The sequence below is a fragment of the Hylobates moloch genome, unplaced genomic scaffold, assembly GCF_009828535.3.
Source record: "Hylobates moloch isolate HMO894 unplaced genomic scaffold, HMol_V3 SCAFFOLD_2, whole genome shotgun sequence".
NCBI classification, from domain to species: Eukaryota; Metazoa; Chordata; class Mammalia; order Primates; family Hylobatidae; genus Hylobates; species Hylobates moloch.
This window is the reverse complement of record NW_026652277.1, coordinates 156,173,007-156,199,548: the sequence shown is the minus strand read 5'-3', so window position 1 is coordinate 156,199,548 and position 26,542 is coordinate 156,173,007. Positions and strand designations below refer to the sequence as shown.

At 41.2% G+C, this 26,542-nt stretch overlaps 1 protein-coding gene across 8 annotated transcripts in view; it reads left to right on the top strand.

Moving 5' to 3' along the window:
• The window catches only part of NHSL1 (NHS like 1), a 359,178-nt gene that overhangs the window by 302,227 nt on the left and 30,409 nt on the right, over window positions 1-26,542 (top strand). For all 8 annotated transcript variants that reach the window (XM_032160227.2, XM_032160235.2, XM_058435592.1 and 5 more), the window contains one exon: window positions 5,711-5,838. In XM_032160227.2, the coding sequence (XP_032016118.1) occupies window positions 5,711-5,838 (128 nt within the window). The remainder of the gene's footprint in view (window positions 1-5,710; window positions 5,839-26,542) is intronic.

Here is a 26,542-nt window from a genome sequence, read left to right as displayed (position 1 = left end):
ATTTAAAACTTTGATCTACCAAGAAATGTTTGTCCCTTGTTCTTGTGCTACGGAAAATGGATTGACGTGAAAGAAAGGAGGAGGAAATTTAAGGTTGGAAAACTAGAGGACACAACCAACAGTGATACCTTTATCCAAGCAGAACTGTGAGAACAATAACACAGTTTTAGTCTAAATTTATGTTGCAAGAAGAGTATGTGTGAACGATTGGTCTTCTTTTACATTTAGGATCTTGTTTCTAGCCTGTGATCGCAGGCATAACCTGGCTTTAAATTATGCTGTGCTTTGCAGTTACTCTCTCAGTTCAATATTTAAAAAGTCTTTGCTTATTCATGATGGCTTGCTGTCACTTTTGTTTCACTCCACAGACAATAAACTCCAATTCTAATAAACAAAACCATGGTTTTAGAACCTGAGATCTGTTGCAACTTGACAAGGGGAGAATTTTCTAAATTTCCCCTAAAGTTGAAATAAATGACAGTGGAATTTGATGAGTTTACTAGATTTCAGAAATTTGATAAGAGCAAAAAAAATTGGTCAGCTGCCATAAATTTATATTGTCTAGTCTTATCTTAGATCCAGCATCATATTTCATTTGTTTTACTATCGTTTATTATACTGCTATTAAAACATTTTTGTGGCCGGCATGGTGGTTCACGCTTGTAATCCCAGCACTTTGGGAGGCCGAGGCAGGCAGATCACCTGAGGTCAGGACTTTGAGACCAGCCTGACCAACACAGAGAATCCCAGTCTCTACTAAAAATACAAAAATTAGCCAGGCATGGTGGTACATGCCTGTAATCCCAGCTACTCAGGAGGCTGAGGCAGGAGAATCACTTGAACCTGGGAGGTAGAGGTTGTGATAAGCCGAGATTGCGCCATTGCAGTCCACTCCAGCCTGAGCAAAAAGAGCGAAACTCTGTCTCAAAAAAAAAAAAAAAAAATTGTGACATAAATTTCATGGTGAAAAAAAGATGCATTGTCTTTTAAACTGGGCTCAAAAAGGTGACACACGCTGGAAGTAGTAATAGTTGCTGGTCTTTCATGCTTTTAAGTTGTGGATGATGATTTTGCAATATTTGGTCTTTTAAAATGTAACACGTGTCAAGTCATTTTGGCTATTTTCAATATTATTGCCAAGAATATAAAACTAATAATCACCCTTAGAAATGGTCTTGCCCAGCAGTCTCTTCTTATTTCCCAGGGAAACATCCTCTTGAAACATAGTCTTGCTGGGCGTGGTGGCTGACGCCTGTAATCCCAGCACTTTGGGAGGCTGAGGCGGGTGGATCACGAGGTCAGGAGGATCAAGACCATCCTGGCGAACACGGTGAAACCCCGTCTCTACTAAACACATAAAAAATTAGCTGGGTGTGGTGGCGGGCTCCTGTAGTCCCAGATACTCGGGAGGCTGAGGCAGGAGAATGGCATGAACATGAACCCAGGAGGCAGAACTTGCAGTGAGCCGAGATTGCGCCACTGCACTCCAGCCTGGGCGACAGAGCAAGACTCCATCTCAAAAAAAAAAAAAGAAACACAGTCTTACATGGTATCCAATACATTACATAGATTTGTAAAAGTAATGTTTGAGTAGTGTTAAGTTTTATAATTTAAACTTTTAAAACATAATTATTTATTATTAGTCATTTTACTATTATTATACATTTTAGAGGCGTGGTCTTGCTCTGTCTCCCAGGCTGGAGTGCAGTAGCCCGATCAAAGCTCACCACAGCTTCAAACTCCTGGGCTCAAACAATGCCCCTGCCTCAGCCTCCTGAGTAGCTAGGACTACAGGCACATGCCACCACGCCCGGCTAATTAAAAAGAATTTTTTTCTAGAAATGCGGTCTCACTATGTTGTTCAGGCTGGTCTTGAACTGGCCTCAAGCAATCCTCCCACCTCGGCCTCCCAAAGCAGTGGGATTACAGGTGTGACCCACTGTGCCCTACCCTATAATTTAAACTTCTTATAGGGTTCATTTGATGAAGCAAATAAAACAGTTTGAACAACAAATTAATTTAGTGTAAAAGGGCTTCGGACTTCTCTTTATATTTGTAAAGTATTTGAAAACCCTGAATTACATAGATAAGTAGCTGCAAATGGTAATAGTTTATATTGGTTTATTTTACAAGTTTCACTCTGATCTTTAGACTTTAGTTTTACAGAGATAGCAGGAACAGCTTTATTTCTAGGACCACAGGAAAGTTAATTTAGCAGCATAGTTAATAAATTAATTCCTTCATTGTCTTAAAATTTGGTATGTAAAACTATTGAACTTGAGTCTTTTTTTTTTTTTTTTTTTTTTAGATTCAGGGAGTATATGTGCAGGTTTGTTACATGGGTATATTGTGCAGTCTCTGCCTCCCGAGTTCAAGCAATTCACCTGCCTCAGCCTTCCAAGTAGCTGGGGTTACAGGTACCCACCACGATACCCAGCTAATTTTTGTATTTTTAGTAGAGACAGGGTTTTTCTATGTTGGCCAGGCTGGTCTCTAACTCCTGACCCCAGGTGATCCGCCTGCCCCGGCTTCCCATAGTGCTTGGTTTACAGGCGTGAGCTACTGGCGCGGGCCCCCAATAGGTAATTTTTAACCCTCACCCTCCTTCCAACCTCCCTCCCTTTGGAGTCCCCAGCGTCTATTTATTTCCATCTGTGTGTCCATGTGTATCAATTGTTTGGCTCCCACTAATAAGGTGAGAACATGCACTATTTGATATTCTGTTTCTGAGTTATTTCACTTAGGATAATGGCCTCTGACTCTGTCCAGGTTGCTGCAAATGATATGATTTAATTCTTTTTTATGGCTGCATAGTATTCCATGATGTGTATCTACCACATTTTCTTTATCCAATTAACTATTGATGGATACTTAGGTTGATTCCATAACTCTGCTATTGTGAATACTGCTGCGATAAACATATGGGTGCAGGTATCTTTTTTCTATAATAATTTCTTTTCCTTTGGATAGATGCTCAGTAGTGGGATTGCTGGGTCGAATGGTCGTTCTATTTTTAGTTCTTTGAGAAATCTCCATACTGTTTTCCATAGAAGTTGTACTAATATACATTCCCACCAATGGTGTGTAAATGTTTCCTTTTGTCTACATCCATGCCAACATTTGTTGCTTTTGACTTTTGTTTTGCTTTGTTTTTTGAGACAGAGTCTCACTCTGTTGCCCAGGCTGGAGTGCAGGGGTGTAATCTCAGCTCACTGCAACCTCTGCCTCCCGGCTTCAAGCAATTCTCCTGCCTCAGCCTATGGAGTAGCTGGGATTACAGGCATGTGACACCATACCTGGCTTTTTTTTTTTTTTTTTTTTTTTTTTTTTTGTATTTTTAGTAGAGACGGGGTTTTGCCATATTGCCCAGGCTGGTCTCAAACTCCTAGCCCCGAGGGATCCACCCGCCTCAACCTCCCAAAGCGCTGGGATTACAGGTGTGAGCCACCGTGCCTGGCCTTGCTTTTTAATTATAGCCATTCTTGAGTGTTATTTTTTAATCTTAGCTTTGAGGTGGCTATTTAAAGGAAATCTAATCCAGTATTCACAGAATCCCAGAACTCTGCAGAAAATACCGTTTGAAAACTACTAGTCAGGCCGGGTTCAGTGGCTTATGGCTGTAATCTCAGTACTTTGGGAGGCCAAGGTGGAAGGATCGCTTGAGTCCAGGAGTTCAAGACCAGCCTAGGCAAAATAGTGAGTCCCCGTATCTAAAAAATAAAAAAAATAATTTAAAAAAAATGCCAGGCGTGATGGCATGTACCTATAGTTCCAGCTACTCAGAAAGCTGAGGTGGGAGGATCACTTGAGCCCAGGAGGTTGAGGCTGAAGTGAGCAGTGATCATCATGCTACTGCACTCCAGCCTGCATGACAGAGTAAGACCCTGTCTCAAAAAAAAAAAAAAAAAAGAAAAGAAGAAAAAAACTACTAATCATGCTTTATATAACATATAACATTATCTCTGTAGAGTGAGATTACATTTTTTTTTTTTTTTGAGACTGAGTTTCGTTCTTGTTGCCCTGGCTGGAGTGCAGTGGTGTGATCTCAGCTCACCGCAACTTCTGCCTCCCGGGTTCAAGCGATTCTCCTTCCTCGACCTTCCTGAGTAGCTGGGATTACAGGCATGCGCCACCACACCTGGCTAATTCTGTATTTTTAGTAGAGACAGGGTTTCTCCATGTTGGTTAGGCTGGTCTCGAACTCCCGACCTCAGATGATCCTCCTGCCTCAGCCTCCCAAAGTGCTAGGATTACAGGCGTGAGCCACCGTGCCCAGCCTGAGAATATAGTTTCTAATCATACTCTTTATTTCAGGAAAATTGTCAAATGGAGAAAATGTGAAAATATTTCTTTTAAAGGGTTAGATTAATATGAGTAAATTCTCATTAAAAATATGTTGTGTTCTGAAATTTACAGAAATTTTCTTTAATATCAATTTTAATCAATATTACAAGTAGTTGCCAGCCCAGACTACAAAATTTTTGACCTATAAGTAATCTGAAGCAGTATTAGTTAGCTATTTTATGATTACATTTGCATTTTTTCATTAGTTTGCCATGCTAACAGATCCTCATTTTGTCTGATTTGCAGTTCCGAATTGTAAACGTTGTCCTTCCACTCCCACTGTGAGGTAGCAAAGGAGATTTAGGAATTTTTTTTTATCCCCTGGCTTATTTAAAATTGGTCTAATATTTTTAGCCCTCCACTGAAGTGACTGCCGTCTCCTCTTTGAGGAAGAATCATGGATCCTGATGTCAGAAAGGGACTCTGAAGATGCCCTAGTTTAGTTCTGTGCCTGTAGGTGCATGGTTTTTATAAAGCTGTGCAAAGAGAAAACTTTTCCAAAACCACACACGTTTTGTGCTCCTTTAGAAAGCTGGATATTTAAAGGAACCCTGTGGCAAATCGTTTTTTGAGGCAAATGCTCCTTTGTGCATCTCGTTGCATTAAAGAGCCATTGGAAGTTTTCTTACAGCACCAGCCCCCACCCATGAGAGCCACCAGCGCAGTGCTTTCCCCTCGAAGAGGATCCTCCTTTCCACACAGCCAGTGGCCCCAGTACCCCAAGATCCATGGCACCATAGTGGTGCCACGCATTCCTCTGTGGACTGGCAGATGTCTCAGGCTGTCACCTGCCTTCCTATTAAATTCCACACAGCATTTACAGGCTGTTTGACATCAAAATTAAATTGAGAAAATTAATATAAAATGAGAGCATTATAATCCATGATCTCATGTGTCACTTCCAGCTAATGAGTCTAGGAAACAAGCATAGCATGAGCATCGCTTTTTTTTTTTTATGTGGAATAATAGCATCACATAATCTAGTAACTAAGGCCCTGGGTTAATATTCCGAGTCCACTGGTCACTTGCATAACATTATTGAGCAAATAACATAATTACCCTAAACTTCAATGTCCTGTGAGTAAAGTAGAATTAATGATGGTGTCTACCTCACAGGATGGTTGTGAGCTCTGAATACAATCTTATCAAGTATTAATTTAATATTAATACTTAATTGAAATATGGTATGTTGCATGTAGTAGGTACTTCAATAATTCTTAGCTGTTTTTATCATTATTTTAAAATCCTATTAATGCCTAGAAAAATATAACTTTAAAAAGTAAAAAAGAGGAGTAAACGTAAAGTAAGCAAAGAGGAGTACAGCTTTTTAATGGCCTTCTTCCCCTCCCTGCGTGCCCCTCTGCAGAATGTGATAAGTTGCGGCATGATGGCTACCGCAGTTCTCAGTACTACTCTCAGGGACCCACCTTTGCGGCCAACGCCAGCCCTTTCTGTGATGATTACCAAGACGAAGATGAAGAAACAGATCAAAAGGTAAGCTTCAAAGTTCAACATGGGGTCCTGGGTTGGGTCCCAGAACAGAGAAAGGATATATGTGGACAAACTGGTGAAATCAAAACTGAGCCTGTATTTTAATCAATAGTATTGTCTCAAGTGAATTTCTTGGTTTTGACAAATGTGCCATAATTATGTAAGAGTAACATAAATGGAAACTGGGTAAAGAGTACACAGGAAGCTTTTAATACTCTTTGCAGCTTTTCAGAAAATATAAAACTATCCTAATTTTTTAAAAGGTAAGATTAGAATCTAAGGAATTCATAAAGGAGACATAAAATGAGTGTATTTGTGCATCTCAAATAATTCTTTTTTGGTTAGAAAAATAAAGGGCTTATTTCTGTTGTTTGAGTTTTCATATGACCAAGAACTCAGTTGTATGACAAAGAAGAACTCTGATCATAATAGCAGAACCCACTGTTTACAGTGGTCAGTGTTATTAATAGAGACAGAATAGAAGAAGGGCATTTGCTTAATATTATTGCACTAGCCAATTCATTTAGTGATGCTATTTTACATTTGGGTTCCTTTTCCTCTACCATCTCTGGTGATATGCACAAACCACTTAAGATAAGTAATTTTCTCAATACTTAATACATATGAAAGAATAAAAATGTATAACGATTTTGATTTATGTAGTTTTATTTTCATTTACTAAGTAATGTGGATTGACACTGGAATTACTTAAAATAAGATTTGATGAATAGTGTTTTGTTTCACAACCATTTTTAATTAATTAAAAACTTTCAATGGAATTAGGCCAATTTATAAATGCCTTATTGATTGAAGAACATTATTCAAAATTTATTGTCCTTTTCCTCAAATAGGTAACTTCAGAGAATAAAATAAGATAATAGTTGATCAAAAAATGGGAAATTAAGCCAGGCATTGTGGCATGCATCTGTTGTATCAACTACTTGGAAGGGTAAGACAGGAGGATCCCTTGAGCCCAGGAATTTGAGTTGTGGTCACTCCATTGTACTCCAACCTGGGCAGCAAAACAAGACCCTGCCTCAAAAAGCAAAAGGGAAATTACTACCTTAAATTTTTGATCTTCAAATGATCTTCACCCACATTGTTTTTTAGATTCTTTTCTTTTTCGGTGAGATCTTGCTTGCTCTGTCGTCCAGGCTGGAGTGCAGTGATGCAGTCTTGGCTCACTGCAAACTCCACCTCCCAGGTTCAAGCAATTCTCGTACCTCAGCCTCCCAAGTAGCTGGAATTACAGGCACACGCCATCATGCTTGGCAGATTTTTGTATTTTCAGTAGATACGGGGTTTCACCATATTGGCTAGGCTGGTCTTGAATTCCTGACCTCAAGTGATCCTCCCACCTCAGCCTCCCAAAGTGCTGGGATTACAGGCGTGAGTCACCGCACCTGGTCTACATTTTTAATTAATATTTTAAATTGATAAATCATAATTATATACATTTATGGAGCACAATGTGATGATTTGATATAGGTATACAATATGGAATGATTAAATCAGACTAACATCTGTCACTGTGCTTACCTATTTTTTTATGGCAAGACATTTGAAATTTACACTCTTAGTTATTTTGAAATATACAATTTATTATTAGAGATTGCAGTCATCCTGCTGTGCAATAGATCTAAAAACTTATTCCTCCTGTCTGAAATGTTGTCCCCTTTGATCAACAACTTCCTATTCCTCACCTCCCCACCCAGATTTTTATCACAGAATGTTTTTCCTATTTCTTGAAAGGTATTTTCACATATTGGATTACTCCTTTGAGCCTTTAAAATATACAAAGACAGTCTCTTACTATAATGAGTAAATCAGCCATTTCAAAATTAATCTGAACTTTAATTTTGAAAATTTTTATTTTTCTCTTGTTGGCATGAGTGGAAAATGAAAACCAGAAGGTGAATTACAGAGTGAGACTTTTGTTTATCCAGATACACTTTAGCCTTATACTGATGCTCGGAGAAGGAAGAGAAGTTTATAGTGGGGCCCAGTGAGACAGATGGCTTCTGGGTGTACAGAGTCCACTAGCAAATTGGCATCGCCGTGACAGCATCCTAAGATTTTTCTGGAGAATGGAAAAATAATTTCTAAATTCTCACGTAGCTCTTTGCTTACCATGACACTCAACTCTGAGGGAAGTTAGCCTCTGCATTAGTTTCTACTCCTCTGTACCATTGCCACGGACGCTGACGGCCAAGCAGCCCTCTCCCAGACCTGTGTGAGAGTGTGGACAAATCACCCCCAAGAAAACAGGCTCCTATCCTGCTGAAAATGAGTGCGAAGAAAATGGTCGTATATAAGGGAATATATATAAAAGTCATCCTTTATATGATGTGATATGTCACGACATCGCAGTAAACACAAATGTTTCCATAATAATTACCTTAGTGTGATTTGCTGGCACTGGCATCACTAGACCAGGAATGAGAAGTTGACTGTGGGACCCTTGACAGGTCTCCTTGGGACCCACAGCATCCTTCTTTTTGTGAAAGGGAGGAGGTAGGCAGTGGGAGGACCTACCTGGTGTGTGTGGGAGGAGAGCTATTTTCTGGGGCCCCTCCCAACCCTCTCCAAGTTACAGTGTCTGCCCTCATGGCTTTCCTATATTTGGTCTCTTACAAAAGCACCTAGCCACTTTCAAATCTTAACTTTCTTTGCTGCTATAAAATTTTTGTTACTTTTGTGATTTTCAAAAATCCAGGTTTAATTGGGCATGGTGGCTCACACCTGTAATCCTAGCACTTTGGGAGGCCAAGGTGGCCAGATCACTTGAGCTCAGGAATTCAAGACTAGCCTGGGCAATGTAGCAAGACCTTGTCTCTACAAAAAATAGAACAAAAACTAGCTGGGTGTGGTAGCGCACCTGTAGTGCCACCTACTCGGGAGGCTAAGGTGGGAGGATTGCGTAAGCCCGGGAAGTCAAGGCTACAGTGAGACATGTTTGCACCACTGCACTCCAGCCTGGGCAACTGAGTGAGACCCTGTCTCAAAAAATAAAAATAAAAATTCAAGTTAATCTTGTTCTTGGATAAAAGTATTTTGAAATCCTTGGAATATATCATTAGAGATATTTATGGGGAACTTGTATTTTTCCTTTTCTTAAAATATGTAGAACCAAGTTGAAGTATATTAGAAAAATGTTAAATCATTAGATCTGAATGTCATCTCAAGGCAATCTCTGTTAAGAAATTGGTTTCAGAATAAAATAAATATCAAATTATTTTATCAAATATAGATTAATTAGACATTGTTATATACTAATTAAATATCAGCTAACAAATTGTACTATCATAATAGCTAACTGCCTGCTTCCCCTTCCTGCCTCCCCCACTCCCTTCTTTCCTTCTTTCCTTAACATTCTGAGCTACCTCATTCAGTGTTGTATTAACTTAACCATTTCTTGATTCTGTGGAGCATCAAAAAAGCCACTTGCCACTCACTATAACATAACCAATTCGATGATCTTAGGACACATTTTCCATCCTTTTGCTTATTCATCATGATTAGATTAATTGCAGCACTCTGTTTTTTGTGTTTTTGTTGTTGTTGTTGTTGTTGTTTTCTTTTTTGGTTTTGAGACTGGGTCTCACTCTGTTGAGTCTGTTGCCCAGCCTGGAGTGCAGTGGCACAGTCACAGTTCACTGTAGCCTCAACATCCTGGGTTCAAGTGATCCTCCTGCCTCAGCCTCCCGAGTAGCTGAGACTATAGGTACACATCACCATGCCCAGCTAATTCTTGTATTTTTTTGTAGAGATGGGGTTTTGCTATGTTGCCCAGGCTGGTCTAGAACTCCTAGGCTCAAGCAATCTGCCCACTTTGGCCTCCCAAAGTTCTAGGCTTTACAGGCGTGAGTCATCACACTCAGCCTTGTTCTTCTTAACTATATAAAGTTAACAAGTCTTAGTGCTGCTGTCATTGACAAAGATCCTGAAATTGGTGTGGAAATTAGACGCATAAGCCTTATGTTTTCTCTACCGCTTCCTACAGGTCTCACTCCATAACTCATGTGTGAATGTCTTCAGGTTGAAGTGAGGGTTTCATTTGTGTGCATCCGCATAGTATGTGATTGGCTGCTTAGTCGGCTAATTCATTCAACAGTAATTCCTTGAGTTATTACTACTAAGTAAATATTTGCCCTGAGTCCAAATCTTTATTAATCTTTATGGCCCTTCCTGCCATTCACTAGGTCACTGTGATGCACGGATGCATCCAAGCTGTACATCCAGCAGTGGTGGTCATTTAGGACTCAGAAACACTCCTCACCCCTCCATAATGTGTTCTGAAAAAGAGCTCCTTCAAGCACAAAATTATAATTCCTTTGTAAAATAAGGACTTACTGATCACCTTCTATGTGCCAGAGACTATTCTAGGTGTTGGAGATGTAACAGTAAACCAAATGCAAGAAATCTGTGTCCTTGATGGAGCTTTGATTTCACAGGGAGGCACTAAGAACAAATACAGTCATGCATTGTGTAATGACAGGGATACATGTTGAGAAATGCATTGTTAGGTGATTGGTCATTGTGCAAATATCATAGGGTGCACTTACACAAACCTAGATGGTACAGCCTACTACACACCTAGGCTAGATGAGATAACCCAGTGGCCCCCAGCTTTTTTGTCACCAAGGACCAGTTTCATGGAAGACTATTTTTTCATGGACCAGGCTGGGGTGGGTGGGGCAGTTTTGGGATGAAACTGTTCCATGTAAGATCATCAGACATTAGTTAGATTCTCATAAGGAGCGCACAACCTAGATCCCTCACATGCACAGTTCACAATAGGGTTTGCGCTCCTATGAGAATCTAATGCTGCCGCTGATCTGACAGGAGGCGGAGCTCAGGCAGTAATGCTTACCCGCCTGCCAGTCACCTCCTGTTCAGCCCAGTTCCTAACAGTCCACAGATGGGTACAAGTGCACAGCCTTGGGGCTGGGGACCTCCGGTATATAGCCTATTGCTCCTAGGCTACGGCATGTTATTATACTGAATACTCTAGATAATTGTAATACAATGGTGAGTATTTGTGTTTCTGAACATAGAAAAGGCACAATAAAAATGCAGTAGAAATGATGAAAAATGGTACACCTCAATAGGGCACATACCATGAATGGGGCTTGCAGGACTGGAAGTTGCTCTGGGTGAGTCAGTGAGTGTGGTGAGTGAATGTGAAGGCCTAGAGCATTATTGTACTCTATTGTAGGCTTTATAAACACTGTACACTTAGGCTGCACTACATTTATATAGAAAAAATTTTCTAGCCAGTTTCGGTGGCTCACGCCTGTAATCCCAGCACTTTGAGAGGCCAAGGTGGGAGGATTGCATGAGTCCAGGAATTCAAGACTAGACTGGGCAACAAGCTGAGACCCCATCTCCACAAAAGAGAAATATGTTTCTTTCTTCAATAGTAAATTAGCCTTAGCTTACTGTAACTCTTTTACTTTATAAGCTTTTAAATTTTTTAAACTTTTTGACTGTCTTGTAATACAGCTTAAAACATAAATACATTGTATAGCTGTACAAAGATATTTTCTTTATATTCTTATTCTGTAACCATTTTTCTATTTAAAATGTTTTCCTTTTTAAACTTTCTTATTAAACACTAAGACACAAACACACGTTAGCCTTGGCCTACACAGGATACAGCGTCAGCAGCATCAATATCACTGTTTTCCCCTCTACATCTTGTCCTACTGGAAGTTCCTCAGGGGCAATAACACCCATGGAGCTGTCATCTCCTATGACAACAATACCCACTTCTGGAATATCTTCTGAAGGACCAGGCTGAGACTGTTTTACAGTTAACTTTTTTTCACAAGTAGGAATACCTTCTAAAATAACAAAAAATATAGTATGGTAAATACATAAACCAGTAGCATAGTCACTTGTTATCGTTATCAAGTGTGTTGTATTATGCATAATTGTGTCAAATTTTGTTTTTTTGCTTGTTTGTGTGTTTTGAGACGGAGTTTCGCTCTTGTCACCCAGGCTGGAGTGCAGGGCACGATCTCAGCTCACTGCAACCTCCGCCACCTGGGTTCTAGCAATTCTTAGCAGATTTTTAGTAGAGATGGGGTTTCACCACGTTGTCCAGGCTGGTCTCAAACTCCTGATCTCAGGTGATCCACCCGCCTCGCCCTACCAAAGTGCTGAGATTGTAGGCATGAGCCACCACACCGGGCCTCAACTGTGTCATATTTTTATAAGACTCTCAGGGCAGTGGGTTTGTTTACACCAGCATCACCACAAGCAGGAGTAATGCGCTGTGCTGTGTTATGATGGCCGCAGCATCACTAGGCAATGGAAATTTGTCAGCTCCGTTATGATCTTATGCGACCACCATCGTATATGTGGCCTGTTGTTGACTGAAATGTCATTATGCTGCACATGACTGTAAGTAATTTTGCTCTCTTAGAAAGTGGCATATGCTCTGGAGCAAAATAAACTGGAGGGACAGTTGCAATGTTAAATGAAAAGGATAGGCCTTACTCAGCATAGAGGTGACTGGGATTGAAAGAATGAGCATTTCTGGAAGAATATTTTAGGAACAGAAAAATCATTCATTTCTGGAAGAATGTTTTATAAACAGAAAGCAGCCAGTGCGATAAATGTTTCTTAAGAGTGTATGTGGGGGCAGTGGCTCATGCCTGTAATCCCAGCACTTTGGGAGGCCGAGGCGGGTGGATCACGAGGTCAGGAGATCGAGACCACTCTGGCTAACATGGTGAAACCCCGTCTCTACTAAAAAGACAAAAAAAATTAGGTGGGCGTGATGGTAGACACCTGTAGTCCCAGCTAGTTGGGAGGCTGAGGCAGGAGAATGGTATGAACCCGGGAGGTGGAGCTTGCAGTGAGCTGAGATTGCACCACTGCACTCCAGCCTGGGCGACTGAGCAAGACTCCGTCTCAAAAAAAAAAAAAAAAAAAAAAGGAGTGTATGTGGGGCCGGGCACAATGGCACACGCCTGTAATCCCAGCACTTTGGAAGGCTGAGGTGGGTGGATCACCTAAGGTCAGGAGTTCGAGACCAGCCTGGACAACATGGTAAAATCCCGTCTCTACTAAAAATACAAAAATTAGCTGGGCATGGTGGCAGGCACCTGTAATCCCAGCTACTTGGGAGGCTGAGGCAGGAGAATTGCTTGAACCCAGGAGGCAGAGGTTGCAATGAGCCAAGATCATGCCACTGCACTCCAGCCTAGGCGACAGAGCCACACTCTGTCTCAAAACAAAACAAAAAAAAAAGTGTATGATATATCAGATGCTGCAAAATGCAAAGATTAGTAAGATACATGCCTTAAGGATTTTACAGCTCTCCAGGGTAGGGAGAACTAAGTAGAATAAAAAGCATTATATATAACCTGCTGTTATAAGTGTTTGGCATACAGTACTAGGTGAGAAAAAAATTCTTCTGACTTGGATAGTCAGGAAATGGGGAAGGGATCCAGAGAGGGTAAAGTATGTAAGAAGAATAGTTATGGGTCTGTTGCAACAGGCAAAATGGCACTGAGGACTGAGACCAAAAGTGTAGTTGTGTGAATGACGAGAAAGGGGGTAGTTAGGAGATGGTGGCATTCCAGAGTTTCAAGTTCAATTCTGCCACTTGCTGTGTTTCTTTGGATGCATCACACCCCTTTAAGGCATTAATTTCCTTATGTAGAAAGTGGGGAGTGGAATAAGATTGTTCTCTGTGAGCTTGCAGGACTGGAAGTTGCTCTGGGTGAGTCAGTGAGTGTGGTGAGTGAATGTGAAAGCCTAGGGTATTATTGTACTCTGTGAGCTTTTTGAACAAGCAGTTTATTCATTCTTTTTTTTTTTTTTTTTTTTTGGAGGCATACACATTGCTTTATTTAAAAAATATGGTAAAGAGAGCCAGGCAAGGTGGCTCATGCCTGTAATCCCAGCACTTTGGGAGGCTGAGGTGGGTGGATCACCTGAGGCCAGGAGTTTGAGACCAACCTGGACAACATGGTGAAACCCCGCCTCTACTAAAAATACAAAAATTAGCTAGGCATGGTGGCACGCACCTGTAATCTCAGCTACTAGGGAGGCTGAGGCAGAAGAATCACTTGAACCTTGGAGGCAGAGGTTGCAGTGAGCCAAGATCATGCCACTGCACTCCAGCCTGGGTGACAGAGCCAGACTCCATCTCAAAAAAAAAAAAAAAAAAAAAGAAGGTGAAGAGAAAATATCTAGCTATTTGAATGTAATTATTACAAACATAGAAAACACACAGTTAAAACAAGTGAAGGAAAGCTACTATAAAATAACAGCTTAGATACTTTTTAAGGATCACTTATAGTAAATCTAGAAAAGGAAAATAAAATCACAGAGACAGAATTTGTTTAGAGCTAAGTGCAAATGCTGCTGAGATGTTAGTGCACTGAGGCTCAGAATTTAAGCACTGCAGCTGTTCTCCAGCGGCCTAGGGCTGCTCTCTTCTCCAGCGCTCCCATCCTCGGCCTTCCTGCCCTGACGTCTCTTCAGAAGCGCCTGGCCAAGGCAGCGATGGAGACCACCTGCAAGATGGCCTCCACGCCGTGGGGCACCAGGAGTGTGGTACTGAGGGCCCAGGCCACCCACAATACCAGGGTCTGCCAAAGCAGGAAGTGGGCAGAGAGGAGGACGGTGCCGGCCGCGATGGCCAGGCTGGCGGCCAGCAGCCTCTCAGCCTCTGTCAGGTTGTCCCTGGTGCCCAGGTATAACTGTACTACTTCCAGAGTCCCCATCAGAAACAACGGAGTGAGATCGAGGACCAGGTAGCCGTGAGGATAGCTGAACACCTGACCTCGCACGTGGCCGCCATCTTGCTCACCCCCTCGTTCATTTACTGAGTAAATATTTATTCAGTCTTGCCCATATGCCAAGCCTTGTTCTAAGTCCTGAGAAGCCATCAAGTGAACCAAAGCCCCTTCTACTGAAGGGAAGATCATGGTTAACAAACAAGCATCATGCAACACCAGGTGGTGATGTGTTATGAAGGTAAATAAAACAGTAGTAAGGAGAGTTCTAGAGCAACAGGACTGCCATTGTAGATTGAGTGTCCAAGAAGGACTCTGAGAGTCGTGATTAGAGCAGACCATCGAGTGACATATAAGAACGTCACCCAAGTGGGAGTTGACCAGTGAAAACACATGGACACAGGGAGGGGAACTTCACACACCAGGGCCTGTCAGTGGGGTGGGGAGAAAGGGGAGTGAGAGCATTAGGGCAAATACCTAATGCATGTGGGACTTAAAACCTAGACGATGGGTTGATAGGTGCAGCAAACCACCATGGCATATGTATACCTATGTAACAAGCCTGCAACAAGTTCAGCTCATGTATCCCAGAACTTAAAGTAAAATAAAAAATAAAACATTAAAAAAAAAAAAAGAACATGACACATGGGAAGGCCTGGAAACCTTATTGTAGTTATCCTGTGAGAAGAATAGTCACACACCAGAGAAGGTAGGCACTGAGCAAGGGGAAGAGTGGCGATAATGACTTTGGAGGAAATAACCAAGGACCAGATCACATAGGACCTAATTAGCCATAGTAAAGATTTTGGATTAGTTGCTCCTGGGTGAGATGGGGAGTCACTGGAGGAGTTGAGCAGGAAAGTAACATGATCTGATTGATTATTTAACGGGATTTGTCTGTAGGAAAATTAGACCATAGAGAGTGGAAGACAGAAGCACAGAGACAAGACTATAGGCCCTTGCAGTAATCCAGGCAAGCGATAGCCAAGAGTGGCTGGGACCAGAGTGGCAGTGGTGGGGTTTCTAGGTTTATTTGGAAAGTGAATCCTACAGGATTTGCTTAAGTTATGAGACAAAGAAGAGTTAAGGGTAACTCCATCTGCTATTTTTCTAGCTTGGTCTCTCTAGAATCTCATTACAAAAATTATTTGACCCCCTGAGAAATTCTCACCCATTAACCCTGCCCTCTTCATGTCCACACTCATCCTTCCCTGGCTTATATTACATGGCCTGCCATTGCACTCACTTCTTTGCACACATTTTCAACTCTGCTGGCTCCTTTCTTCTTCTGCCACTTTCCTGGCAAAGAACTCAACTCCAGTTTGATCCAACTTTTCCCTACTTTGCACTAAAGCCTGATTGGTTAGTTAAACGAGGCTAGAGAAGAACGCCAGGGTCTCTTTCACTGTAAATGTATGACCTCAAGCCTCAAGTGCTGCCTAGCAGTCCTACTATATTAACTCATCAGTTCATTCTTGCACTCTCCCAAGTAATACTTCACACCTTCTCAAATCTCCAAACACAACTTCTTCTGCTTCACTTGCAGATCCTGCCTGCTGTGGTTTGGATATGGATGGAGTTTGTCCCCACGAAAACTCATGTTGAAATGTGATCCCACTGTGGTAGTGTTGGAAGTTGGGGCCTAGTAAGGAAGTGTCTGGGCTATGGAGGAACATCCCTCATGAATAGCTTGGTGGTGTTCTCTGGCTTGGTAGTGAGTTTCTGCCCTCTCTCTCTTGATGGGATTGGTTCTTGTGGGAATAGATTAGTTCCAGTGAGAGTCAGTTGTTATAAAGCCAGGAGCCCCTCAGGTCCTCCCCTCATTGCACATGCCTGCTTCCCTTTTGATCATCTCCACCATGTTGTGACACAGCATGAGAGCCCTTGCCAGAAGCCAGGGCCATGCCCTTGGACTTCTCAATCTGCGAAACCATAAACTAAATAAACCTCTACTCTTTATACACTGCCCAGTCTCAGATATTCTTTCATAGTGACAGAAAACAGACTCAGACTCTACCCTTGGTATTTGCTGCACTAGGAAAACAAAAGCAATCAGGGGTCATATCTTTTCACCACCAAACCCATCAAACTTCTTACATCTCCTCCTTAATGGACTCACCCTTTCCCGGCATTGCAATGCCCTGCTGCGTCCCAAGTGCCTAGCTCAGGGCCTGGCACACAGTAGGCACTCAGTATTTTTCCAGTGGGATGAATAAGGCCAACCTCTCAAGGACTTCATATTTGCCGTTCATCCCTCTCTCTTAGCCCTAATCAATTTTCTGTCTTGATTGCATCACAACCATCATCATACAAACATGCTATAGTTTCTTTCATCTTAAAGAAACCTTACTTTGACCTTTCATCCCCCTCAAAATTTCTACCACATTGTTCAGTTCAACTTTATAATTAAACATGTCCAAAGAACTGTCTAGACTTGCCATCTCCACTTCCTTTCTTCACGATCTCTTTTGAAGCCCCTCCAAACAAACTTTTATCCCCAGCGCACACTGAAACTACTCTTGTTAAGTCTACCAGTCACCTCCATGTTGCCAAATCTAATATTTAATAGTTAATTCTCAGGCCTCATCTTACTCAACCTCTCAGCATTTGACATTGTTTATGATTCTTTTCTTCTAAGAATACTTGGCTCTCATGACACGACAGACTCCTGGTTTTCCTCTTCCCTCACTAGCCATTGCCTCTCAATCATTTGTTGGATAGTCCTTTTCTTCCAAATATCTAAAAGTTGGTTTAACTCAGGGCTCAAACCTTGTACCCCTGCTACTCTGTAACAGGCTCACTCCTTGGGTGACTTCATCAAGTCCCGTGGCTTTAAGTACCATGCGTTGATGTTTCCTAAGTGTATATCTTTAGCCCAGACTCATGCAGTTATCTGCTTACTGTCCATCTCCACTGAAATGTCTTACAGGTATCTCAAACTTGTCCAAATCCAAATATGTGATTCTGACATTTCCAAAAAAAAAAAAAAAACTTCCTTCTTTCATAGTTTTTCAAAACCACCTCAGTAAACCACAACTCCATTCTACCAGTCACTTAAGTCAAAAACATTGGGCATGGTCTCGATTCTTTTCTTTTTCTCACACCTTCAGCAACTTCTGTAGGATTACCAATTTTTGAAACACCTTTGTAACCTCAATTCAGGCATCCTGCAATGGGTAGGTCAGGGAGTATGTCCATAGAGTAGGCAGCCAAGGCAGGTTAGAAGTGAGGCTGTGAAGGATTCAGGTAGGTGTTGGATGGGCCGTGCTATGGATATTGAGTTCACCAGGAGTGATAACAGGAGTGCTGGTGGAGGGAGGCTGAGGTGCGCTCACAGAGGGGCAGTGCTAAGTGAAGGAATTCCTTTATTGCATAGCTAACAGGAAATCTCTAACACATTTTTTTAAGCAGAGAATTTTATGATTAGGAATAAAAATTATATACAGTAATCTGTCAGTATCCATGGGCAACTGGTTCCAGGATTTACCACAAATACCCAAATCTATGGATGCTCAAGTCCCTTATATCAGATGATGTAGTATTTGCATATAACCTACACATATCCTCTCATATATTAGATGACCTCTAGATTACTTATAATAACTAATATAATGTAAATGCTATGTAAACAGTTGTTGGCCGGGCGCAGTGGCTCACGCTTGTAATCCCAGCACTTTGGGAGGCCGAGGTGGGCGGATCACGAGGTCAGGAGATCGAGACCACGGTGAAACCCCGTCTCTACTAAAAATACAAAAAAAATTAGCCGGGCGTGGTGGCAGGCGCCTGTAGTCCCAGCTAGTCGGAGAGGCTGAGGCAGGAGAATGGTGTGAACCCGGGAGGCGGAGCTTGCAGCGAGCCGAGATTGCGCCACTGCACTCCAGCCTGGGCGACAGCGAGCCTCTGTCTCAAAAAAAAAAAAAAACAGTTGTTATACTGTATTGTTTAGGGAATAATGACACAAAAAATGACTGTATATGTATTCAGTTACAGACACAGCCATTCTTTTATTTTTTGTTCAAATACTTTTAATCCATGGTTGGTTGAATGCACAGATACAGAACCCACAATATAGAGGGCTGACGTATATCATCTTTTGATAGATGGGAGATACATAGGTAATTTTGAAACTGATTTTCCAGTTTATACAGTGTATCAAAACTGACCCTAGAAAAGAGGAAATATTTTATCAGAGTGATTACCATAAAAAAAAGAAATCTTATCAAACGTTTACATCAAATTGAAAAAAGTACCAAGCCCAGATGGTCTTGTGTATGTTGGGTGGGGGCAGTCTTCTACCAAAGATTTTAAAGAGTAGGTAAGTCCAATGCTTAAAACTTTTTCAGAGCAAAGGGAAAAAGGGAAAAAGTGCAGTTCTTTTTAATGAATTAGTTTAACACTGATGCCAAAACCTGGCAAAGACTGTACAAAGCAGAAAATTAACTGGCTAGTCTCACTCATGAATATTGGCATTAGAGATCATAAATAACACATTAGGAAACGTAATCTAACAGCTCATTAAAAGAAATATTCCAAAATCAACCTGGGTTTATTCCGATAGCAATGCAAGGATGCTTGATACTAGGTAATCTAATTATATATTAATAATATTAATAGATCTGAAGAGAAATCTTTTATATAGTCAAAACTGTAGATATTGACAAGTTATTTGGTACAATTTATTGGCCATTCTTGATTAAAAAAATATAGCAGAACTTAACAAAGTTTATCTGCCTTGTCCTCCAAATCCAACAATTTTTAATGGGCTGTTCCCACTAGAATAAGATATAAGAGAAGGACATTCACTATCATTATTACCACTTAGCATAGTATAGAAAGAGGTAGCCAACACAATCAGGAAAGCTGTAGTATAAAAAGTGCAAAAGTGAGAAAGATTGAGATTATATTATCACTCTTTGTTCGTGGTTAAGTCTTTCTTGGGTAAATCCAAGAGAGTAATATTTCAAAACTTCTATAAATAACAGTTCAATGATATAGTAAGGTATAAAATTAATATACAGCAATCAATAACTTTCATATCTACAAAGTCAAATTAGAAGATATAACAGGAAAAATCTATTTAAAATAGCTATTGCAAAGTACAGATGCATTTAATAAGAAAAGGACAAGATCTATATGAAACTTTAAAAAATACTATATGGTCCGGCTTGGGGCTCATGCCTGTAATACCAGCACTTTGGGAGGCAAAGTTGGGTGAATCACCTGAGATCAGGAGTTCAAGACCAGCCTGGCCAACATGGCGAAACCCCATCTCTACTAAAAATACAAAAATCAGCTGGGCATGGTTGTGTGTGCCTGTAATCCCAGCTACTTGGCATGAGGAAGGAGAACCCAGGAGGTGGAGGTTGCTGTGAGCCGGGAGTGTGCCCCTGCACTTCAGCCTGGGTGACAAGAGCACGACTCTTGTCTCAAAAACAAAAACAAACTATGGAACACAAATAAGATTTGAATAACTGAAAAGACATATCACATCCTCAGAGGTGTTAATATCAAAAAGCTCACCATTCTGCCCAAGTTAATTTATAAGATTAACACAATACCAATAAAAACATGAGTAGATTTTTTCTGTTTTTTTGTTTTTTTTGTTTTTTTGAGACAGAGTCTCACTTACTCTGTTGTCCAGGCTGGAGTGCAGTGGTGTGAACGTGGCTCACTGCAACCTCTACCTCCCAGGTTCAAGCGATTCTCCTGGCTCAGCCTCCCGAGTAGCTGGGACTACAGGCTCATGCCACCACACCCAGCTAATTTTTGTATTGGTAGTGGAGACTGGGTTTCACCATGTTGGCCAGGATGGTCTCGATCTCCTGACCTTGTGATCCGCCCTCCTTGGCCTCCCAAAGTGCTGGGGTTACAGGCGTGAGCCACCACGCCCAGCCAAATTTTTGTACTTTTAGTAGAGATGGAGTTTCACCATTCTGGCCAGGCTGGTCTCAAACCCCTGACCTCAAGTGATCTGCCTACCTTGGCCTCCCAAAGTGCTGGGATTATAGGCGTGAGCCACCACACCCAGCTTAATTTTTGTGCTTTTAGTAGAGATGCGGTTTCACCATTTTGGCCAGGCTGGTCTCGAACCCCTGACCTCAAGTGATCCGCCTACCTTGGCCTCCCAAAGTGCTGGGATTATAGGCTGTTCTGTTTTGTCTTGATCTGAGGCTACTTTAAGGGGTTAGAGGAGGAGAGAGAGGACTAAGGAAACTGAATCTGAAGTTTGTATAGCTAGGAAAGCTGTAAAACAAAAGAGCAGTAAGGAAGAACTGATTTGACCAGGTATGAGAACATAGAGTTAGGGATTCCTCCATTGTGGCAGCTGAATGTACAAACCAGTATAACAGAATATTAAAAACAGAATAGAAGTCTAGAAATAGACCTAAGTTTTCACGGGATTTAGTAGATCATCAAGCTGTCATTTGAAATCAGGTGGGAATCCAGTAACTGTTGAAAGGGGCTCCAAGCCAGCAGTATGGTCTTCCGTGTTAAGACTAAGGCTCCTAACCGTGGTTCATGTTCTTAACATCACCCTAACAGTTGGGATTTTTTTTTTTTTTTTTTTTTTTTCAGTTGGAGTTTCACTCTGTTACCTAGTCTGGAGTACAGTGGCACGATCTTGACTCACCACAACCTCCACCTCCTGGGTTCAAGAGATTCTCCTGCCTCAGCCTCCTGAGTAGCTGGGACCACAGGCGCGCGCCACTACACCCAGCTAATTTTTGTATTTTTAGTAGAGACGGGGTTTCACTATGTTGACCAGGCTGGTCTGGAGCTCCTGACCTCGTGATCTGCCCGCCTTGGCCTCCCAAAGCGGGGATCATTTTAAATATAGAGTGTGTAGAAGTCAATTTGGAAGGGAAATTCGATCTGGAAAACCTTTATTTTATATTTCCTAGTAGGTGTTGAGGGGAGGGGTGTGGTACAAAGAGCAGTGACTATATGGAAGAAGGGATGCATGAGTTAACAAATTATCAACATTAAAAGAGGTATTTCTTACAAAAATCATCTAATTTGCATTCAACAAATATAAAAATCCATTATGTGCTTAATTGAGTTGCTAATAAGGCAAAGGTTAAGGACATATAAATTAGAAAAGAGAACCTAGAGGACGTCTATTCTGGTTATTTACTCTGGCTAATTGTTCTAGAATAATTATCCTCATTATCCTAATGTGAAACACCAAGTAGGACTTTATGTGTTATGTTATGAAGAAAGATGTTTTGCTAATGAGATCCACACATATCTTTGATGTTCAAAGTGGGAATATAGTGTAACAAGAAGAAAATTGTTTAAAATATTTCCAATTGTATATGTTATGCGTATCATCTAAACATAAACATGATGCATTGAAAAAAATGCTGTTGGCAAAGCAATTTAGAAATAAGCCAGGTGTGGTGGTGCGTCCTGTAATCCCAGCACTTTGGGAGGCTGAGGCAGGCGGATCCCTTGAAGTCAGGAGTTCCAGACTAGGCTGGCCAACATGGTGAAACCCTTTCTCTACTGAAAATATAAAAATTAGCCAGGCTTGGTGGCATGCACCTGTAGTCCCAGCTACTCAGGCTGAGGCAGGAGAATTGCTTGAATCTGGGAGGTGGAGATTGCAGTGAGCTGAGATCGCACCACTGCACTCCAGCCTGGGTGGCAGAGTGAGTGAGACTCCCTCTCCAAAAAAAAAAAGAAAGAAAGAAATTCCAGAAAATACCTTTTCATTCAACTCTGAAATGAAAGAGTATGCCATTGCTTTGTGTTCTATTTTTGACTTTTTTCTCTTTTCAGTTTTCAGCATATGCCAAGTACTGCCAAAGAGGTTCTTGCATTTGAAGGCAGGTCAGTTATCAGTGCCAAAATACTTACTGTGAGTCGATAGGGAATTTTTCCACCTGCCATTATTGGAAGTTATATTTGATGATGTGTTCACTGAATCTGGGAAACATTCACAGAATTCCCATTATCTTAGCAGAAAGGATATCAGTCATGAGTTATGCAATCTCGTGTAAAATTCACCCCTGAAGAGTTGTATTAGATCTAGATTTTTGGCAGTGAACAGTTGGCTTTAATAGCCGTGATAGAAATCGAAATTTCCCTGTTTCCTGTTATTCTTTGAACTGGCATGTCAGCTTCTGTTTTAGGCTTTGTTGATAAGAAATATTTAAATCAAAGGAAGACTTTGAAGAAAAGGCAGTAACCTTGCTGCCATACCTGTAAACACAGGAGGCTTATTTAACATGATGCTTGAGAGCGTAGGTTTGGGGCAGCTTTTCCACCTGTCAGAGCTCAGTGGCCTTGGATAAGTTGCTTTCGTCTGTGAGGTTCAGTTTCCTCAACTGTAAAGAGATATAAACCACATGTTCTGGTTTGCTTAGGACAGCCCTGGTTTACAGCTGTTATTCTGTGTAATTATTAATTGCACCCCCTTTCACTCTCAGAGGTGTTCTAGTTTCTATAAAATTACATAGTTACCCTACCTACCTTGGAGAGTTGGTGTGAGGTTGAAGTAAATTAATGTTTGTGAAACCCTTAGCACAGTGCCTGGCACGTAGTAGATGCTCAAATGATGATGATAAGTATTATTAAGCTGATTGGTATTTCAAACCACGCTTCAAAGAAAATGATTCAATAGACATGTCTGTTTTTATAAAAATTTGGCCACTCTCCCAATCATCTTGTCTTTTGTTCCACCCACATAGAATTCCCTGCCCAAGGCAATAAATTTGAGAGGTTTCAGCAGCTACTGATGAATTTCTGATTGTCATGGCTTTACAGATTATCTATGTGTGGAACTACCAGTGTTTATGCTATTGCTAGCTTGTTCGTCGGGGTACACGTTAGGATATAGAACTTTTTCACAAATTAGATCTTATTTTCCACAAACAGCCCCATGAAACAGATTATTTTAATAGCTATTACTATGATTTTAATCTGGAAACGGAGACTCAGAAATATGAAATGGCTTTCTCAAGATCACATAGCTCGAAAGCACCAGGAAGCATGCGAAGGCGGGGCTTCTTGCAGGGAGCATGTGAAGGCGGGGCTTCTTGGAGCTCGTTTCTTTTCATTGCACCGTGCTAGTTAAGCAGAAGGGCAAGATTACTCAGTTACCCCAATTCCTCCTCATTATGCCCAATTTTGTCATCTCTTATTCCTCTTTGACTTGTCTGGTATGCGTCACTCAATTTTTTTTTTCCCCGAAAAAAGTTTTTAAGTGCTACTTGGTCTCAGTATATGGATCCCATTCTTGACCTAGGGTAGCTTACAGTCAAGAAGTGATTACTCCGTATCCAATCATGTATTACTGGGTCTCTGTGAGTAATTTCAGGAAACTGTAGAAACATAAATGAGTCGGTGCTCACTGCTCTGCAGTTATGGCACCTTCTTATTCTATACCATTGCAGGCAAAAATGAGAATATTGGGGTCTGTCATTCCCACGCCTTTTTGCCTGCAAACCAGCGAGAATGTCTCCAATGACCCACTCCAGTTTCTCTTGCTGTTTCCATCCCACTACTCTATAATCAGGGTCTGTTTATACCTGCCTTCTCTTCTAGATTAGTGGACAGCATCCCTATCTTTTTGATCTCTGTGTTTCCAGTATGATGCCAAGCACCTGGCACATGGAAAGGCTCAGGCACCAGGGACTGTGCTCAGTGCTGTATGTGAATATATTCAGTGTTTATTGCAACCATGCAAAGTAGCTTTGATTATGCCCATATCATCGACGAGAAAACTGTATCTTGGAGAGATTAGATCACTTGCCTAAGATCACATAGTTTTTAAATACTGAAACAAGATCTTTCTTTATTAAAACACCTTTTATTGAAGTATAACTTACATAAAATAATCTATACACATTTAAATCTATATATAAAGTATACAAATAATAAATTTTGACATATGTGTACACACAGGAGACCATTAGCATAATCAAGAGAGTGAACACATCTATCACCCCTAAAAGCAAAACCAGGATTTAAACCGAGACTTACGACTCATGTTTTTCCCCCAGTAGTGAGTGTATGGGGAGTAGAGCCTTTGCCACAGCCCTTTCCTCCTAACCATTCTCATTCTCTTATGGGGAGTTTTGCATTGTTGAGATAATACAAAGAGCATCTTTTACAACCCAATTGTCCATCAATAAAAAATGTGAATAAATTAGTACTAGAGTGGAATGTATACCCCAGTGAAATGAATGAATTATAGTTTCACACAACTATGTGGATGTGTCTTAGAAAGATAATAGTAAGAAAAACACAAAGAGAATAATACTATTTTTGTAAAAGTCAAAGCAGGTTTATGCACGCACACACACACGCGCACACATATAACAAGGAGTAATTAGGAACACAAAATTCAGGCTAGTGGTCACCTCTGGGGAAGCAGGGAGATGGGATGGGGCATGGAGGGAGATGCAGGTTATTAGTAATATTTTAGGTCATGGGTTGAGTAGTGAGTTCTTGAATATTCATTATGTTGTGTGATTTTAATACATAATTTGTTATACTAAAATATGATTACAAACAACTTACTATATCAGTTTAAACATATGTGTTCTAATTAAGTATTTTCCTTCATTTGAGGAAAGGATTGCTTAATATGGGATAGTTAAGATCCAAAATATTTTAATTCACTGTGTGATAAGAAAGTTTAGAGCTCTTAGGGCCTGGTGCAGTGGCTCAAGCCTGTAATTCCAGCACTTTGGCGGCTGAGGCAGGAGGATGGCTTGAGCCTAGGAGTTCAAGACCAGCCTGGGCAACATAGCAGGACGCTGTCTCTACAGAAAGTTTTCAAAAATTAGCCGGGCATGGTGGCTTGTGCCGGTCATCCAGTTACTTGGGAGGCTGAGGTGGGAGGATCGCTTGAACCCAGGAGTTTGAGTCTGCAGTGAGTTGTGATTCTGTCACTGCACTCTAGCCTGGGTGACAGAGTAAGACCCTGTCTCAAAAAAATAATAATACAATAAAAATAAATGAAAAATAAATAAATTAGCCAGGGATGCTGGTGCACATCCATAGTCCCAGCTACTTGGGAAGCTGAGGCAGGAGGATTGCTTGAGCCCAGGAATCTGAGGCTGCCGTGAGCTGTAATCACTCTGCTGCACTCTAGCCTGGGCAAGAGGGCAAGACCTCTTCTCAAAAACAACAACAAAAGAAAGTTTAAAGCTCTTGATAAAGCAATTAGATTTGAGGTAAAGGGACTAATATAATACATATGAAAGAATGAACAATTAGGCTGGGCACGGTGGCTCACACTTGAAATCCCAACACTTTGGAGGCTGAGGCTGGCGGATTACCTGAGGTCAAGAGTTTGAGACCAGCCTGGCCAATGTGGTGAAACCCCATCTCTACTAAAAATACAAAAATTAGCCAGGCATGGTGGCACGTGCCTGTAATCCCAGCTACTTGGGAGGCTGAGGCTGGAGAATTGCTTGAACCTGGGAGGCGGAGATGCAGTGAGCCAAGATTGCGCCACTACACTGCACTCTAGCCTGGGCGACAGAGTGAGACTCCGTCTTAAAAGAAAAAAAGAATGAACAATTAAAGTTACTTAATAATATGGATGTGGAAGTCACCTGTTGGCCATCATGGAGTTGCTGGATGAACCATGAACTGTGCTTCTACATGGATTCATTTCCACTACCCCCACTTTTTCTGTTGTTGTTGGCGCCAGGAGAAAAAAAAAAAAAAGAATGCACAGAGAACAGAAATAAGTGAGGGTCTCTTGTGTCTAAATCTACTAAAGACAGAAGAAGCATATAGCCAAAAAAGGCTGCAGACGTTTTGGCACCCTATGAAACTATTAAGGATTTTGAAAACCAAGAGTCAACACAAGAGGTTTAATTCTGGGAGGAAGAGCATCAAAGACTAAGTGTCTTCCAAAAAGGACTGGAATGTATGTGGCTGTCTTCTTAAAGACATCAACTATATAGTTCTGTATAGTTGATATGTTCTAT